The 17,165-nt window shown below is 45.0% G+C and overlaps 1 protein-coding gene across 1 annotated transcript in view; it reads right to left on the reverse strand.

Moving 5' to 3' along the window:
• LOC130198607 (zinc finger protein 250-like) overlaps positions 1-8,560 on the reverse strand; it is a 12,986-nt gene extending 4,426 nt beyond the window's left edge. Inside the window, exons 1-2 of the mRNA XM_056421834.1 lie at positions 8,462-8,560; positions 2,127-2,288 (exon numbers count right to left, since the gene is read on the reverse strand). Of these exons, the coding sequence (XP_056277809.1) occupies positions 2,127-2,288; positions 8,462-8,560 (261 nt within the window). The remainder of the gene's footprint in view (positions 1-2,126; positions 2,289-8,461) is intronic.
• Between the last annotated feature and the right edge of the window lie 8,605 nt (positions 8,561-17,165).

Consider the following 17,165-nt stretch of genomic DNA (forward strand, 5'->3'; position numbering starts at 1 on the left):
TCTCTTTTTAAGGCCCCCAGAGGAACTCATCTCCTTCCTTCATCTCTCTAAGGCTCCTAGAGAACCTCTCATCTCCTCACTTCTCCCATCTCAAGGCTCCTAGAGGAACCCTCATCTCCTTACTTCTATATCTAGGGAGGCCCTACAGAGAAACCTCATCTCCTTACTCTCATCTCTAAGGCTCCTGCCAGAGGAACTCCCATCTCCTTACTTCTATCTCTACAAGGCTGCCCTAGAGGAACCTCATCTCCTTCACCTCTATCTCTAAGGCTCCTAGAGGAACCCATCTCCTTATTTCATCTCTAAAAGGCTCCTTGCAGAGGAACCACATCTCCTTACTCTGTCTCTAAGGCCCCAGAGGAACCCCATCTCCTTACTCTCCATCTATAAGGCCCTAGAGTGAACCTCATCTCCTTACTCATCTCTCAAGGTTCTAGAGGAACCTCATCTCTACTCATTTCCATTCCTCTAAGGCTCTGCTAGAGGGTAGAACCATCTCCTACTTTATCTCTAAGGCTCTCTAGTGAACCCTCATCTCCTTACTTCATCTCTTTGAAGGCCCTACAGAAACCTCATCTCCTTCCTCTATCTCTAAGGCTCCTAGAGGAAACTCATCTCCTTACTCTATCTCTCATAGGCTCCTACAGAGGAACCTCATCTCCTTACTTCCCATCTGTACAAGGCCCTACAGGAGGAACCTCATCTCCTTACTCTATCTCTAAGGCTCTCCTACAGAGGAACCTCCATCTCCTTACTCTATCTCTAAGGGTCTTGGGAGGAACCTCTATCTCCTTCCCTCTATCTCTAAGGCTCCTAGAGGAACCTCATCTCCTTACCTATCTCTAAGGCCCCAGAGGAACCTCGGTCTCCTTACTCTATCTCTAAAAGGCTCCTAGAGGAACCTCAATCTCCTTATTTCCTATCTCTAAAGGCCCTAGAGAACCTCATCTCTTCCTCTATCTCAAGGTTCCTAGGAGGAACTGCTCTTTATTTCCATCTCTATGTCTCAGAGGAACCTGGTCCCCTCACTTCTATCTCTAAGGCTCCAATAATGGTAACTCATCTCTTATCTATCTCTAGAGGCCTTGCTAGAGGAACCTCATCTCCTTTTCCTTCTATCCCAGGCTCCTTAGGAGGAACCTCATCTCAACATTTATCTCTTAAGGCTCCTAGAGGAACCTCATCTCTTTACTTATCTCTCTAAGGCTTCTAGAGGAACTCTCATCTCCTTACTCTATCTCTAAGGCTCACTAGAGGAACCCTCATCTCCTTACTTCTCATCTCTAAGGCTTCTAGAGGAACCCATCTCCTTACCCCATCGCCTCTATCGTAAGGCTCCTACAGGAAACCTCCTACTCTCAAGACCTCGCTTGCCAGTTCGACTCCAGAGTTGGTGACCAGAGGAAATCGAGGGTCGTTTAAAACCGCCCGGTGGATTTGGAGGTGCCGAGTCTCATCCCCGCCACTTCACACTCGGCTGCAACTCGCCTGTCCCTCTGTTTGAAAAGGCCCCCCCCCCGGTCTGCCAGTCCAGGGGCAGTGTTCCCGTCCCCCATGCAACATTGAAGAGGCGTGTCAACCCAAACAGCCAGCAAGGTCCAGCACCTTCACGACTTCAGGGTGGCTCTCATCCCTCCTGGTGCCTTGCCCCCGACGAGCATTTCCACTTCATTTTCAGTTCAGTTCAACTTTATTAAAAACATTTTAATCAACAACTGTAACATGTGAACATCATGTTTGAATGTTTATTTATGATCTTATGGATGAAAGACAGTATAAAACATCAAACAGCAGATACACTGAGTGGATTTAACACTGTAAGGTGTACATGGAGTCCAGTTGCCCAACTCATGAACCATATCAGGATCTCAATTAACCTTCAAGATTACCATGCATGCTTTCATATGTTTGTTTAACTTGGGTTTTAACATCATAATAATGTATCTTTCATTCTTATTCTTCATATTATTCTTCACGTGTGCTTCAACATGGATTCACCCGGCCGTGTGTACATCTGCATGTTTCCCGTCTCTCGTGATTCATGGTGAATACCTTCATGAGAACATCGAGGTTTATATCTGACGGCGGTTGGTCCTGGATCGTCTCTTTGACTTTTGCTTCCTCACCAGAGCTTTGACCTGAGGAATGATTGGCTGAGAGACGACAGCAGGACTCTGATTGGTGACAATGTGGGCGGGAGGCCAGTGGTGGGCCACTGAGCCTGAGTCATGGGCTGACTGATCGGAGCTTTTGGATCCGTCCTTCTTCAGAATTAGAGCTCTCATCTTCTGTCAGGAAAACAGCGTGCAGACACAAATATACAGGATGAGCTATTGGAGAACAATTCAAAACTCTTTGAGATTATGAATTGTTATTTACTTATGTGTGTTTGCACTAAAGCAAATTCCTATCAATTATGTTGCTTTAGCAATATGAGTCTGACATTTTATCATTCGTATTTTCATAAAAAGAATTTTATTTGATATAGTTGTCATATTATTGTAGACCTTTTTACTCAAAGATGGCCAATGTCCAAAAAGGAATTATTTATGACAGAGATGTCTAGCGCCCCTGCTTATATATCAATCTTCTGCCTGACTTCAAAGCTCCAGTTGAGCTTCTGTTGGCTGACTAAATCAGCAGCGAGCCGCTTGTGGTTTGCTAGTAGCTACAACCGGCAAGCTCCATTAGCCAGTTAGCTTCTGTTAGCTAAATCTGGCAAGCTCCATTAGCCAGTTAGCTCGTATTAGCTAAATCTAGCAAGCTCCATGCGCCAGTTAGCTTCTGTTAGCTAAATCTGGCAAGCTCCATTAGCCAGTTAGCTCCTATTAGCTAAATCTAGCAAGCTCCATTAGCCAGTTAGCTTCTGTTAGCTAAATCTAGCAAGCTCCATTAGCCAGTTAGCTCCTGTTAGCTTTCAACCCAGTAAGCTCCACTAGCCAAAGTTAGCTTTGAGTGTTGAGGCTAAAGCTAGCAAGCTCTATTAGCCAGTTAGCTCCTGAAGGCTAAAGCTAGCAAGCTCAATCATGACAGTCATTGGGGCAGCTGTGGCTCAGTGCTCAGCAGGGTCGTCCTTCAATCAGAGCATCGGCTGTTCGATATCCTGTTTGAGTGCGTATGAATGTTCGTCCTTATTGGCTCCTCCCACCAGGGTGTGAATGGGTGAATGATGTCCTCATACACACACACGTATTAATTAGTATTGTGATTTATGTCATCATCATTAGAGACGTCGTCATCATCATTAGAGACGACGTCATCATCAGTAGAGACGATGTCATCATCATTAGAGACGATGTCATCATCAGTAGAGGCAACGTCATCATCAGTAGAGACGATGTCATCATCATCAGTAGAGACAACGACATCCGACATTCAGAGATCAATCCGACCAGGTTCAGCCTCACCCTTGGAGTCGAGGTCTCCCTCCACCAGCAGGAGGAACAGTGACAGCAGAAGAAGAAGAACAGCGTTCCTGCTGGACACAAGCTGGAGGTGAGCGCCTGTGTGTTCCCACATATATGTCGATATACATATACATATATATATATATATATATAGACAGAGGTGAGACAATGCCATGTGTGTGTGTACATTTAGAGTTCAGACTCAACACCCATCTGGTTCTTTATATTTGAACGATGTCTCTTCACACAATACTTTAAACTTCTTATATCCCTACAACTAAAATATGAAATAGTCCAAAGCTTGAAAAAGGATGGAGTGATTTGAGACATGGAGCAGTCAGAATCCTCAGGATGAGAACAGGAGACTGGCTCCCGTCCAGATGGAGACCGATGTTTAGCACAGTTAAATAAAAAGATGTCAGGAAGCACCAGGATGAGTCATGTCTACTCATGAAACACTATTCCAGATGTATGAAATATCCCCGCCTGCTGAGAACCTGCCTTACATTAAAGACTCAACAGTTGATCATGCAAACATTTCATTCAATAATAATGAAATCATCATTTCATTGAAAACATTCAAACGTGTTCCTGTTTCCGATGACGTCTCAGCCTCTGCGTCATGTTCAGTTGGTTGTTTTAGAGATTAAAACCCGAAGAGAGGATGGACATACCTGGTGACCATGGTGCTGTGAGGGGAGACAGGTATTCGGTACTTCAGTCAGACCGGTCCCAGTAGGCAGACAGGTGAGTCTTCAGTACTTCAGTCAGACCGCAGGACTCTTCTGGCTCTGAGCGTCAGGCGCAGCCGCTTATATAACGGCCCAAATGTCACCCGGAGAAGGATGGACCACAGACTGGGAGAGAGTTTCAGATTTCTGGAAGAGGTGAAGAAGACTCCCACTCAGGAGAGTACTTCTGTAACCCACTACTCACCTGGTAGTACCTGTGATAGATACAGTACTCACCTGGTAGTACCTGTGATAGATACCGTACTCACCTGGTAGTACCTGTGATAGATACAGTACTCACCTGGTAGTACCTGTGATAGATACCGTACTCACCTGGTAGTACCTGTGATAGATACAGTACTCACCTGGTAGTACCTGTTAGGATAATCGTGACCACCTGGTAGGTATATTCCTGATATGTGATGTCACCTGGTAGAAATTTTGATGGGATACCATACTCCACCAGAGGTGGCACCTGTGATAGATACCGTACTCACCTGGTAGTACCTGTGATAGATACAGTACTCACCTGGTAGTACCTGTGATAGATACAGTACTCACCTGGTAGTACCTGTGATAGATACCGTACTCACCTGGTAGTACCTGTGATAGATACAGTACTCACCTGGTAGTACCTGTGATAGATACCTGCTCTCACCTTGGTAGTACCTGTGATGAATACCGGTAGGCCACAGTACCTGTGATAGACAGCACTCTGGTAGCATTCCTTTGATAGACACCAGACCACCTGGCAACACCCGTGACAGACATTGCACCCAGACCAATTGGTAGTACCTCGGTGATAGATACAGTACTCACCTGGTAATTGCACCCGTGATAGATTAATCAGTGATACTCACTTGGGTTTCACCTGTGATAGATACAGCACTCACCTGGCAGGGCAATTCCTGTGATAGATACCAGACCACCCAGTAGCAATTCCTGGTAGTGATAGATACAGTACTCTCACCTGGAGTACCTGGGTGGGATAGATGTAATTCCGTGACCACCTGGTGGTACCTGTGATAGACACAGCACCAATCTGGTACACCCAGACAGACTAATGCGTGACCACCCTGGTAGTACCCTGTGATTAGGATTACAGCACTCAATCTGGTAGCACCTGTGATAGATTACCCAGTACTCTCACCTGGTAGTACCCATATTGATAGATACTGCACTCACCTGGTGGTGCACCTGTGATAGATACAGGCACTGACCTGGTGACCTGTTGATAGATAGCGTACTCAATTCCTGGTATTACCTGTGATAGGATACAGCACTCCCACCTGGTAGTACCTGTGATAGATAGCGACCAATTGGTGATTACCTGTGATTACACCCAGTACTCACCCGTAGTATAACCTGACAGATACCGGTGACTCTCACCTGGTAGTACCTTGTGATAGATACCCAGATACCCAATCTGGTACCCAGATAGATACAGTACTCACTTGACAGACACCTTTGATAGATGTCACCCATACCACCTGGTAGCACCCGCATGACAGACAACGCACCAAATCTCTAACTGTAAAAAAACGTAATAGCAAAGTTTAGTCTTAAAATTGGTAGCGAGCTTTACTCACCTATTTCTGCACCTTTGTTGACCTTACTCTTAAGAAACTTAGTCAAGAACACTTTTGGTGAGCAAAGTTATTAAACCCCTATTATCTCAAGCTAGCTGTACTTTAAAAAATGAGTGAGGCGGACTAGGAAGAAAACTCGGGATCACGCACGGCAGCACTCGGCTCTAATCACGCATGCGCAGTCCACCACTGAAGACGCTTCTTTGCTAGAGAGGATTGGCGGGTGACAGCGAGAAAGCAGGTGTCACGAAGTTATTTTCAGGTAAGTTTCAGCCTGCTCAATAACGTTTTGCCTGCTCTTACGTCCTTAGTAAGCATCACGGATTCTTCGCTTATAGTAACTATATGTATATGTTGTGAGTTGAATGTTAACTTTACGAGCTTCGTTTAATGTAGCTAGCTAGACCGTCAAAGTTCGAAACAAGCGAGTCACAGTTACATGGCGGACATCGTCATTAGGGTCTGTCTCACTACCGTGGTGCATTAATCAGCAGCACTACGAGTCACACAACGCTACTGTCACCGAGTTAGAGGAATGCAATGTCAGGTTGAATGTAACTGTAATGTAATGGTACTTACTTTATAGACATGCGGAGTGATACGAAGGCATGTGTGTGATCAGAGGGGGCGTGTACAGTCAGCCCGCTCTTGGAGTTACCGAATCCAGTCAGTCACGGTGGTATGTATGGTTAAAGCTAATAAAGATACTTGGAGACAATGGGCTCAAACCTCTTATTCCATAACACTACAGTAACGAGGAATAATTCAACCACAACCGTATGATGGAGAACTTCTCGGCCATTGTGAATGTGGTACAGCGTTTTTAGTATTTTACTTGAACATCATTTCTTATTTTGTGATATTTAATGAAATGACATCCATTATAACCAATAGCAAGTTTGAAACTTCGGCACGCCTGCCAACCTCCCTACAGACTATTTATGACTTCAATCATCTATCTATCTATATCTAGGATAAGCATTTGTAATCATATTTGTCTGTGAACTTCCATTAAACTGATGGCTTTTTAGCCGTAAAATGCATCTTGACGAGAGTTATTTGCAGTTCTGACTAATTGCTTTTGTTGTTTCTTTTGTAGGCTTTGAAAAACATACAATGAATTGTAAAGCATTGCTTATATTTTCTTGCTACACACTACTGCATAACACATGGAAGCGTTGCTACAGATTGAGTCCATGTCTTCACAGGAGTGTCTCCTGTGACCACCATGAAGGAACGATGAGGGAGCTGATGTAATCTGTTCAATCTGAAGCCACCCCTAGTTTTCTGTCCAGTGTGATGTAGTATGTTGTAATGTGTTTACTGTAGGTCTAATGACTAAATATTAATTTATTTCTCTTTCCCGTTACATTCTGGTGGAGTTCTGTCGCTTATCAAGCCAAAAATCTGAGTTGCAATCAGAGTTCTCAAAGATCTCGACAAATATACTCCTCGCTTCCTGGAGAAGTTCAAACCCAGAGGAAAGTGTCGGATTGGTGAAAACTTGAATACCTGCAACGAGTCACACCTGGGGTAAGTTTCTCAACCAAAGTCTTTTTTTTTCTTTATGTGGTTAATAAAGTGGTGCTGCAGCATTGCATGCAGAGCTGTCAAATGATTGTCCTTTAACACTTGTGGAATTGTGTGTGTTTAAAATATTTTTAGAGTACAGATGTGACTGGGAGGTGAACAGCAGTCCTCAATGGTTCTCCCGTCATCCTTGGAGATGACAACATGAGACTTCTTCAGAATTTGTAAGTAGACTTTAGTCAAAATTATTTAATTCCACACCACAGGATGCCCAATCTATCTCATGTGTTCTGCCTGTTAATCTTTTGGTATTGGCTACTTCTCTTCCAATCAGTGCTTCTACTTTTGATTCACTTATCCCTGATTGGGGCCCTTTAGTGGGATCTCCCGTCTTTCCAGTCGGGTCCAGTTGCAGCTCTCTAGTCACCCCATTCAAAACCCAAAGGCCCTTTCAAAATAAAATTACAAATCATATCACACCTAAATGGGTATCTGTACACCTTCACATGTCTGCATGATGGTAGAGGGTTCTAATATCTCCTGTTACCAAAATGGGTTTTCACTTGTAACATTATCGCTATTTCTTTGTTGATTTTGGGCAATATGCTGCGCTCTCCTACAGGAGGTTCCAGGAGCAGCCAATATGATGCAGGTGTGACGGCTGAAGATGGTAGGTACCTGTTCAGCCTCCTGTGGCAGGAGCACTATACCAAACAGCAGTGACAAAAAGAAAATGTGGATGTTTACCACGAATATGGTTGGTTGCCCACGTATTAAACGTTGGTCTTCTTTATGAAGGTGTGAGCTTTAGGATGGCATGAAAGCTTCAGACTTGACCCCTATGGAACAGCAGTAGCCACAAAGCGGGTCCTGATTGGGTGTGTTCTGATGCAACTGCATCGACCTGTTCCTCAGGCCCTTCTACATTCTGTTTTTACATTTGCTCTATTATTGTTGTTCCATTCAAATATCCCTATTTGTAAATATGATAATTCATATTCTTTATTATTAGCTTTGCAATCATTCAGTGAATCACATGATCCAATGAATTAATCATCGCACTCACTCCTGAGCATCTTTCACTTGATTATCTAATAATATCAGAACCAAGTAACCATTGTGTGTCTCACCATAGAAATCTGCAAACGCAAATTTGACATGCAATTGTGTTTTATGCTGCTCTTGTTATTAGGACTCTGATGACCTTCTGAGCGTGTCCCACGCCTCCATTGGGACCCTGACGGGCTGAAGACATTGTGGCCTCCTCCTCCTCGCTGGACCTGGAGTCTCCAACTACTGCCATCGTTTTGGGAGGAACAGTCGTGATGGGTGACCGTGATAATCTTCCCTGTGCACGTGTGGCTGCTGTTCGGACTTATTTACCCTGGTTGGAGTATCCTCAATGAGTGAACACCTTCTAATTTATTCATAGAGTGCTTCTCACTTGGACCAAAACCCTAAAATACAATCACTCAAATATCTACTGGATGCCATAGGGACTGTGTTCATGATGTGCCAGTCGACCCAGAACTTCACCCTTCTATCTCCAATTGAACTCTTTTCTAGAAAATGTCTGTTTTGTTGTTTTTCTGTCGTGAAATTTATGTAAACGCCGAAAACGCTGTGTTCATCATATATCTGCGTTACAAAACCTTAATCTGTACCAACATGTTCAGCGTTTAAGCACGTTGTTTGAGTTTTAAACATGTGTTTTTCTTCTAAACAAACGTTGTCTTCCATTGTAACTGTTCTCCTTCTTTTGTTTCAACAACTTACAGTTTTAGTTCATCTTACTTGATCATTTTAAGGCACCGGTTTCCTCAATTTCTAAGTAATGGGATTCATTGACTAGTAAAGTTAACTAGTCCTTATTAGTCCTGTTTACTTAATATAACTTGGATCTTATAAGTTGTCTTTTAGGTTAACCTAGTAACTAATAATTGTTAAGTTAACTATACTAATGTTTACTGCACCATTACATGAGTTGCCTAAACTTAGTTTCTTTAGCATTAAGAACTTAAAATTATTGAGCTACTTTACTTCAGAAACGTTGGGGCAATCGGTTTCCTCATTTTTCAAGTAAAGTCAACTTACATACTTAAAGATTTTTTAAGTTACCTTCTTTCTGCATCTTTTTAAGTTGTCTGAAGACTGACATCTTATGAGTTGACTTAACTTATGTTTACTCCACTACATCAGTTGCCGAAACTCATTTATTTTTAGTTTCAAGAACTTAAAATTATTGAGCTACTTTACGAGACATTTTTGAGGGCAATCGGTTTCCTCAACTTTTTCATGTAAAGTGTATTACATGGTTCAAGATTTTAAGTTACCTCTACAGTATCTTTTTAGGTTAGTCTGAAATGACATATTATGAGTTGACTGAACTTATGTTTACTCCAATTACATCAGTTGCCAAAACTCATTTATTTTTAGTTTAAGAACTTAAAATTGAGTTGAGCTACTTTACTTAGAAAATTTGAGGCAATCGGTTTCCTCACCTTTTCAAATAAAGTTAACCATTACATTTTGTGTGGTAGTACCTTGATAGACATGAGATACAGTACTCACCTGGTAGTACCTGTGATAGATACGTGACTCACCTGGTGTACACCCGTGATAGATCACAGTACTCACCTGGTAGTACCCAGATAGATACAGTAGATAGATACATACCCCAAGGGAAATTTGTCGAGTCAGTAGCAGCAACACACAAGAATAAAAACAAACAAACACAAAATATAAGAAGGTTGGGTGATCTGGCAAGAGGTGAACTGTTGTAGAGCCTCATAGCCGTCGGTAAGATGTTCTCCTGTATCTCTCCTTGTGGCAGCGGCGTGAGGAGACGTCTGGAGAAAGTACTCCTCTGTCCCTGTAGGAGGTGGTGGAGAAGGGTGGTCCGGGTTGTCATATGGACACCAGTTTCTTCAACGTCCTCCTCTCACACCACCTGTTCCAGGTGCTCCAGCTGGCAGCCATGATGGAGCCAGCCTTCCTAACCAGTTTGTTAAGACGGCTGGTGTCACCGGCTCGATGCTGCTCCCCAGCAGACAATGGCAAAGTGCAGCACACCTGGCCACAACCGACTGGTAGAATAACTCCAGCATCTTGCTGCACACGTTGAAGGATCGAAGCTTTCTCAGGAAAAAGAGTCGACTCATACCCTTCATGTACGCAGCGTTGCTGTTGGCCTTCCAGTTCAGTGGGCTGTCGATGGAGACGCCCAGGTACTTGTACCTCCACCATGTCCACGTCACTCCCAGGACACTCAGAGTGTAGGGCTGTCTTCCTCCTGATGTCCACCACCATCTGTCTGGTCATGCCGACGTTCAGCCCCTGGTGGTTCTCATCGGCCCACTTTACAAAGTCACTCACCACTGCCCTGTACTCCTCCTCCCGTCCATCCCTAATACACCCGACCACTGCAGAATCATCAGTACTTCTGCAGATGGCATGACTCCGTGTTGTACTGAAGTCACTGGTGCAGGTGAAGAGGAAGGAGACAGAACAGTTCCTGTGGGTTTCAACATCACTGACCACCGTTCCAGACACACCGGCCCATTCGACAAACTGTGGTCTGCCTGTGAGGTAGTCAGTGATCCAGGAGATGGTGGGCGCGTCCACACGGCCACCACAGCTTCTCACTCAGCAGCAGTGGCTGGATGGTGTTAAATGCACTGGAGAAGTCAAAAGTGACTCTCACAGAGACACGGTTCCATCCAGGTGCGACTGAGCTCGTTACAGCAGGTAGATGATGGCGTCGTCCACTCCCACATGAGGCTGGTAAGCAAATTGCAGAGGGTCCAACGATGATTTCACCTGCGGCGGAGGTGGGCCAAGACCAGCCTCTCCAGCACCTTCATCACATGGGAGGTGAGGCGACGGTCAGCCGTTGAGGCCAGATGGTGCTGACTTCTTTGGGACAGGGACCAGCACGGCGTCTTCCACAGCAGGACTTCCCAGCCTCAGGCTGAGGTTGAAGAGCGCTGCAGGACACCAGACAGCTGGGTGGCGCAGGTCTTTAGGACCCTGGGGCTGATGCCATCAGGACCTTCAGCTCTGCTGGTGTAGTTTCTCAGCTGTCTTCTCACCTGGTCAGTCGTCACAGAGAGAGGGAGGTGGAGGCCCATTGTTATTGAGGGCTTGGTGGATGTGCAGCTCAGCAGGGGGACAGAGGGGAGGAGGTGTTTGGGAGGTGTGATGTGTGGAGGAGGCAGGGAGGCTGTGAACTGAACCTATTGAAAAAACAGTTCAGCTCGTTGGCCCTCTCCAGGAGCCTCTGGCTGTCTCCCTCCACCTTGAGCCAGTTATCTGCTTCATGCCAGACCACACCTCCCTTGTGTTGTTCAGCTGGAGTTTGGCCTCCAGCTTCCTCCTAACAAAGGTCCTTGCCCTCCCTGAGCTTCACCTTTAGGTTAGCTGGGCTTTCCTCAGCTCATCCTTGTCTCCAGACCTGAAAGCAGCTTTCTTCATGTTAAGGAAGCGCCTTCAGGTCCCTGGTGATCCAGGGCTTGTTGTTGGGGAAGCAGCCGATCCGTGATGGGATGGTGGTGTGTTCACAGAACTTGATGTGTTCGTGATGCAGTGGGTCATACTGTTGATGTTCCTCCCGTGCGTCCACATTTTGTATCCCAGTCACGTTGACTCGGCAGTCCTGTAGGCGTGCGTTAGCCTCCAGAGACCACCTCCTCACAGTCCTGGTGGTCACCGGCAGCCTCTTCTGCAGAGGAACATACCTGGGTGTACAGCGGACCAGGTCATGATCAGACCTGCCGAGGGGAAGGGCAGTGGCGCTGTATCGTCGCTATTAGTGTATAGCACACAGCAAGTCCAGAGTTTTATTGTTCCTTGTTGGGCAGTCTATGTATTGATGGAAGGTTGGCAGAGCTTTGCTCCAGTGTGGTGTGGTTAAGTCACCAGTGATAGCCATGAATGCTCCAGGCTGATGATTCAGCAGAGCAGACACATGGAGTGGATGTGTGTCCCCAAGCCACTGCAGCGTCAGCTGATGGCGGCCGTACCGACAACCACAATGGCAGACGTGAACACTCTCGCCGGCAAATCAGTACGGCGCATCCCACGGATTCAACAGTTCAATGTAATGCGAGGGCTGAAGCGCTCCCTTCACGCACACATGGTCCGGGTGGCACCACCCGTTCATTCACATAAACAGCGCATCGCCCCCCTCTTCTTACCGCTCTGTGCATCTCGTGTCAGCCGTGACAGTCCTGAAGCGCGGTAGCGCACGGACGCATGTAATCCGGATAGTCCGCGTGCCTTATACGCCCTCAGTCGGTGCACACAAGGGCACTGCTACCGGAAAGAATCCACTCGGTCATTACCAGCGTGCAATGCCGAGCTCATCCGTCTTATTCGCTAAGATATCACGTTCCTCACCGTTATGAATAAGCGGTGCCTGAGGGTTTATATCATTTTAGCCCCTCAACTTTGACAATTCATCTGCAACTCGCGGAAGCCTCCTCCGTGAGACAAAGTCTGTGGATCACAGGCGTCTGTCGGCCTGCAGAAGCTGACACACCGTGCAGCGGAGTGAACTGCAGCGACGGTGAGACCCAGCGGTCCTCGTCATTGTTTTGCTGTGGCTCACGATGCCTCGACCAAAGTGAACAAAAGCCACAGTAAATTATCAAAAAGTAGTTATGGTCCAGTGTCCGGCACCAAACTAAGACAAAGCGATGAAAGAAAAGAAAAGAAAAGAAAGGAAAGAATGCAAAAGTAAAATAAAAGCGCCACTATTGAAAGCAAGCGGTGACCGTTGGCACGGCGCTTCCTATATGTGTATATTACTCACCTGGTGGTACCTGTGATAAAATATATATGAGTGCAGTACTCACCTGGTGGTACCTGTGCTTCGATGAATGCAATACTCACCTGGTAGTACTTGTGATAGATACAGTACTCACTCAGTACGCAGTGATAGATACAGTAATTTCACCTGGTGGTACGCAACAGTATGATACAGTACTCGCCTGGTAGTAACTGGTGATAGATACAGACCTGGTAGTACCTGTGATAGATGGCCCCCATCACCCGTAGCACTCTGTGATAGATACCGTACTCACCTGGTGGTGCCTGGGTGATGAATACCGTGCTCACCTGGTGGTACCTGTGATGGAATAGTGCTCACCTGGTGGTACCTGTGATAGATACAGTACTCACCTGGTAGTACCTGTGATGATACAATTGCTCACCTGGTGGTACCTGTGATGAATGCAGTGCCGTGCTCTTACCAGTGTGCCATGATAGATACTCACCTGGTGGCCTGTGATAGATACAGTACTCACCTGGTAGTACCTTTGATAGATACCATACTCACCTGGTAGTACCTGTGATAGATGCATACGTTACTCACCTGGTGGTACCTGTGATGGATGCCGTGCTCACCTGGTGGTACCTGGATAGATGCGTACTCACCTGGTGGTATGCCTGTGATGGATACGTGCCTCACCCTGGGTGGTACCTGTGATGAATGCAGTATGCTCACCTGGTGGTACCTGTGATGAATGTAATGCGTGCTCACCTGGTAGTACCTGTGATGAATGGTACTCACCTGGTAGTACCTGTGATGCCGTGCTCACCTGGTGGTACCTGTGTGATAGAATGCAGTGCTCACCTGGTGAGTACCTGTGATGAATGCCAGTACTCACCTGGTGGTACCTGTGATGATACTCACCTGGTAGTGCCTGTGATGGATGCAGTGCTCACTGGTAGTACCTGTGATGAATACCCCAGGTACTCACCTGGTAGTGCCTGTGATAATGCAGTGCTCACCTGGTGGTACCTGTATATGAATACTCACCTGGTGGTACTATGATGAATACGTACTCCTGCCTGTGATGGATGCAGTGCTCACCTGCTAGGTACCTGTGATGGATCAGGTACCACACAGTGGTACCTGTGATAGATACCGTACTCACCTGGTAGTACCTGTGATAGATACCGTACTCACCTGGTAATACCTATACGTCTCCTCACGCTCCGCTGCCACAAGGACAGATACAGGAGAACATTCCTGCCCGTGACTGCTGAGGCTCTAATAGATCACCTCTTGCCAGGCGATGGTGCAATAACTACAACAATAACTGAATGCACTATGTTGACCTGCATTACATCTCATTTGTTTGCACTACACACATTTCATTTCATTTGCTCTGCAATCATACACACACTTTGCTTTTTGCACTGTCTATTTAATTTTTTATTTTTTTTATTTGATTTGATCTGTCAGTGTTGTGTATGCATGTTCTTAGCAGAGCTAAGAGCACAGTGGATAAAACATAACACAAATAGCACCAACAATAAGACTTACTAGACGGAGGAATTAAAGTATGGAGACACAGGATGCGTGACTTGTCTGTTACACAGCCAATGAAGAACTGCCCTCACCCTCAGTGAGGCTTTTTATTGACACTCAAATAAACAGTTCACGCCCACACACAGGTGGCTCAAATCAGGTTCATTGGTCACAATCAGTTCAAGTTGCCCAATGTCCAATCACACAATATGAGGCATATCTCAACACCCCACTTGCTCTTACTTTGTGAAGTTCATAAGTACATTGTTCAGTACATCATTTTCCAAAAATAAATTCATCAAACTTATTCAACTAAATTTGGTAGCAGGCTTTGTCATCACATCTGCTACCATTTTCCTCAATAGGGCAGTATTCTAATACAATGTGACCATCGTTCACAGTGGACCTAATGAAATGATACTTGATGTCAATATGTTTACATCTCTGTCATTGACAGGATCCTTTGCTAAAACAATTGTACCTTGGTTGTCTTCGAAAACCTTAGGTTGTGGATACTTCTATTTATCAAGACCTTCAAGCTGTTTCAGATACAGGCACTCTTGAATTGTGGCTACTAAAGCCATATACTCTGCCTCACAAGTGGACAGTGCAACAGTGGGCTTGCTTTTTGGTTTTCAAGGAAACCAGTGTGCCCTTTTGTTAGGCTCACACAATAACCAGTGGTACTGCGTCTATCATTGTCAGCTGCCCAATCTGCGTCACTGTGCTTGTAGACCTAAAGTATCACATTTTGTTGTAACAACCCTTTGTCACTTGTACTTTAAGATACCCGGAGAACATGTTTAACTGTAACCCATTGCTCATCAGTTGGCTCTGAAAAGTACTGTGACAGCTTGCTTTACAACAAAACTTAAATCAGGTCTCGTACAAACAGACAAATAGATGAGCTACCGACTACCTCTCTATACTTTCTGCATCTATCATCGGCACCATCAGTGTAGTTTAGTTTTGTTCACAAGGTGTAGACCTTGGTTTGCAATCCTGCATGTCAAATCTTTCCAGGATTTTGTCAACATACTTTGTATGTTGACATTTCACACAGTTATCAAACTGGTTGAAATCAATACCCAGAAAATGTCTGAGTCTTCCCAAATCTTTCATTTGGAACCTGGATGCAAGCATCGCTTTCTAACTTTTAAGCGCATTTCATCACTTGCAGCAATGATCAAATCGTCAACCCAGATCACCATTAACACCTTATCAGTGTTCGTTTCTCTTATTAAACACAATTGTCTGCTTGATTTGTACAAAATGATTCTTTGTGAGATAATCATGCAACACTTTGTTCCAATTTCTGCCCGATTGTTTTAGTATATAATGAGCGTTCTAACACAGACCAACTTTTCATTGGTGCTAGATTTCACCTCGTAACCCTCTGGTTGTTCCATGTAGATCTCACAGTCTATCCGTGCATTTAAGTAGGGATGTTTTGACATCCATCTGGTTTTTCCGCAAAATCAAGTCGTCCTGTGCTGCTTTCTGCATCAACACTCTGACACTAATCAGGTTAGCAGTAAGGCGAAAATCTCCTTGTAGTCAACTCCCAATTTTTGACTGTAACCCCACTTTGCCCACATACCTGGCCTTGTCTCTCAGACCCCATCACTGTGCTTTCTTTAGAGCATAAACCCATCTACACCCCCACTGCTTTCTTTACTTTCTCAGAGGCAAGTTGGTTAGAGTAAATGTTATTTGGGTTTTATTAGAGACTGCATTTCTTCATCCATGCCAATTAACCCCTCTTGATTGTCTGAGCTCATGGCCAGCCTTCAAAAGTTACAGGTATGCTCGCAAATGACTTTGTATAACAGTAATCAATGTTACTTTGGACCTGGTCCATTTTCCAGCAGACTGAGAAACATTGTCCACGTACGATAAAATGGCTTCCTCACTCTTCTAGAAGGGTAAGTTCTCGACTCCTTGCGTTTAACTTCAACTGCTCTCGGTTGGCTACTCTCCTCGGTCACAATGACTGCGAACCTCTTCAATCTCAAGGACTGATTGCATTCTGCCTGAATCTATCTGCTCTGTGTTCTACCATCAGATCATCATCATCAGCATCAACATTGGTCTGGAGTCTGTTGCTCAACCCCAGGCTGAGTAAACAACTTGACTAATCTATTTCTCTGCATCTTCTCGCTATCAGAATAGAGTAGTGTACTGGACTGGTTTGTCATACCAACAAAAACACCTTCTGCCACCCCTTAAAAGATTCAAGTTTTTCTTGATCATGAACATATGGAAACACTTTGAGCCAAACTTTTGCATTTTGAGACAGGTTGGGTTGTCTCCCAGTCAACGCCTGTACTGGTGTTTGCATTTTGTTCGCTTTTGTTGAAACAACGGTTTCTAAATCACTGCTGCTGTCTGCTTTTGACATCTGACCTGAGCACTTTTGGTAGGCCACTCTCAATTAACATACATCTTGCCATATATCAAAAAAGTGTAGCTCAATTTCGCTCAACCGGTTCCATTTGATGTATGGAGAATACCCAGGCTGGTCTAAATGCCTAATACCATTTTTAACCATTAAAAGATTTGAAACTCTGGCAGTGTGTATGTGCAACCCTCA

The sequence above is a fragment of the Pseudoliparis swirei genome, chromosome 1, assembly GCF_029220125.1.
Source record: "Pseudoliparis swirei isolate HS2019 ecotype Mariana Trench chromosome 1, NWPU_hadal_v1, whole genome shotgun sequence".
Taxonomy (NCBI): Eukaryota; Metazoa; Chordata; class Actinopteri; order Perciformes; family Liparidae; genus Pseudoliparis; species Pseudoliparis swirei.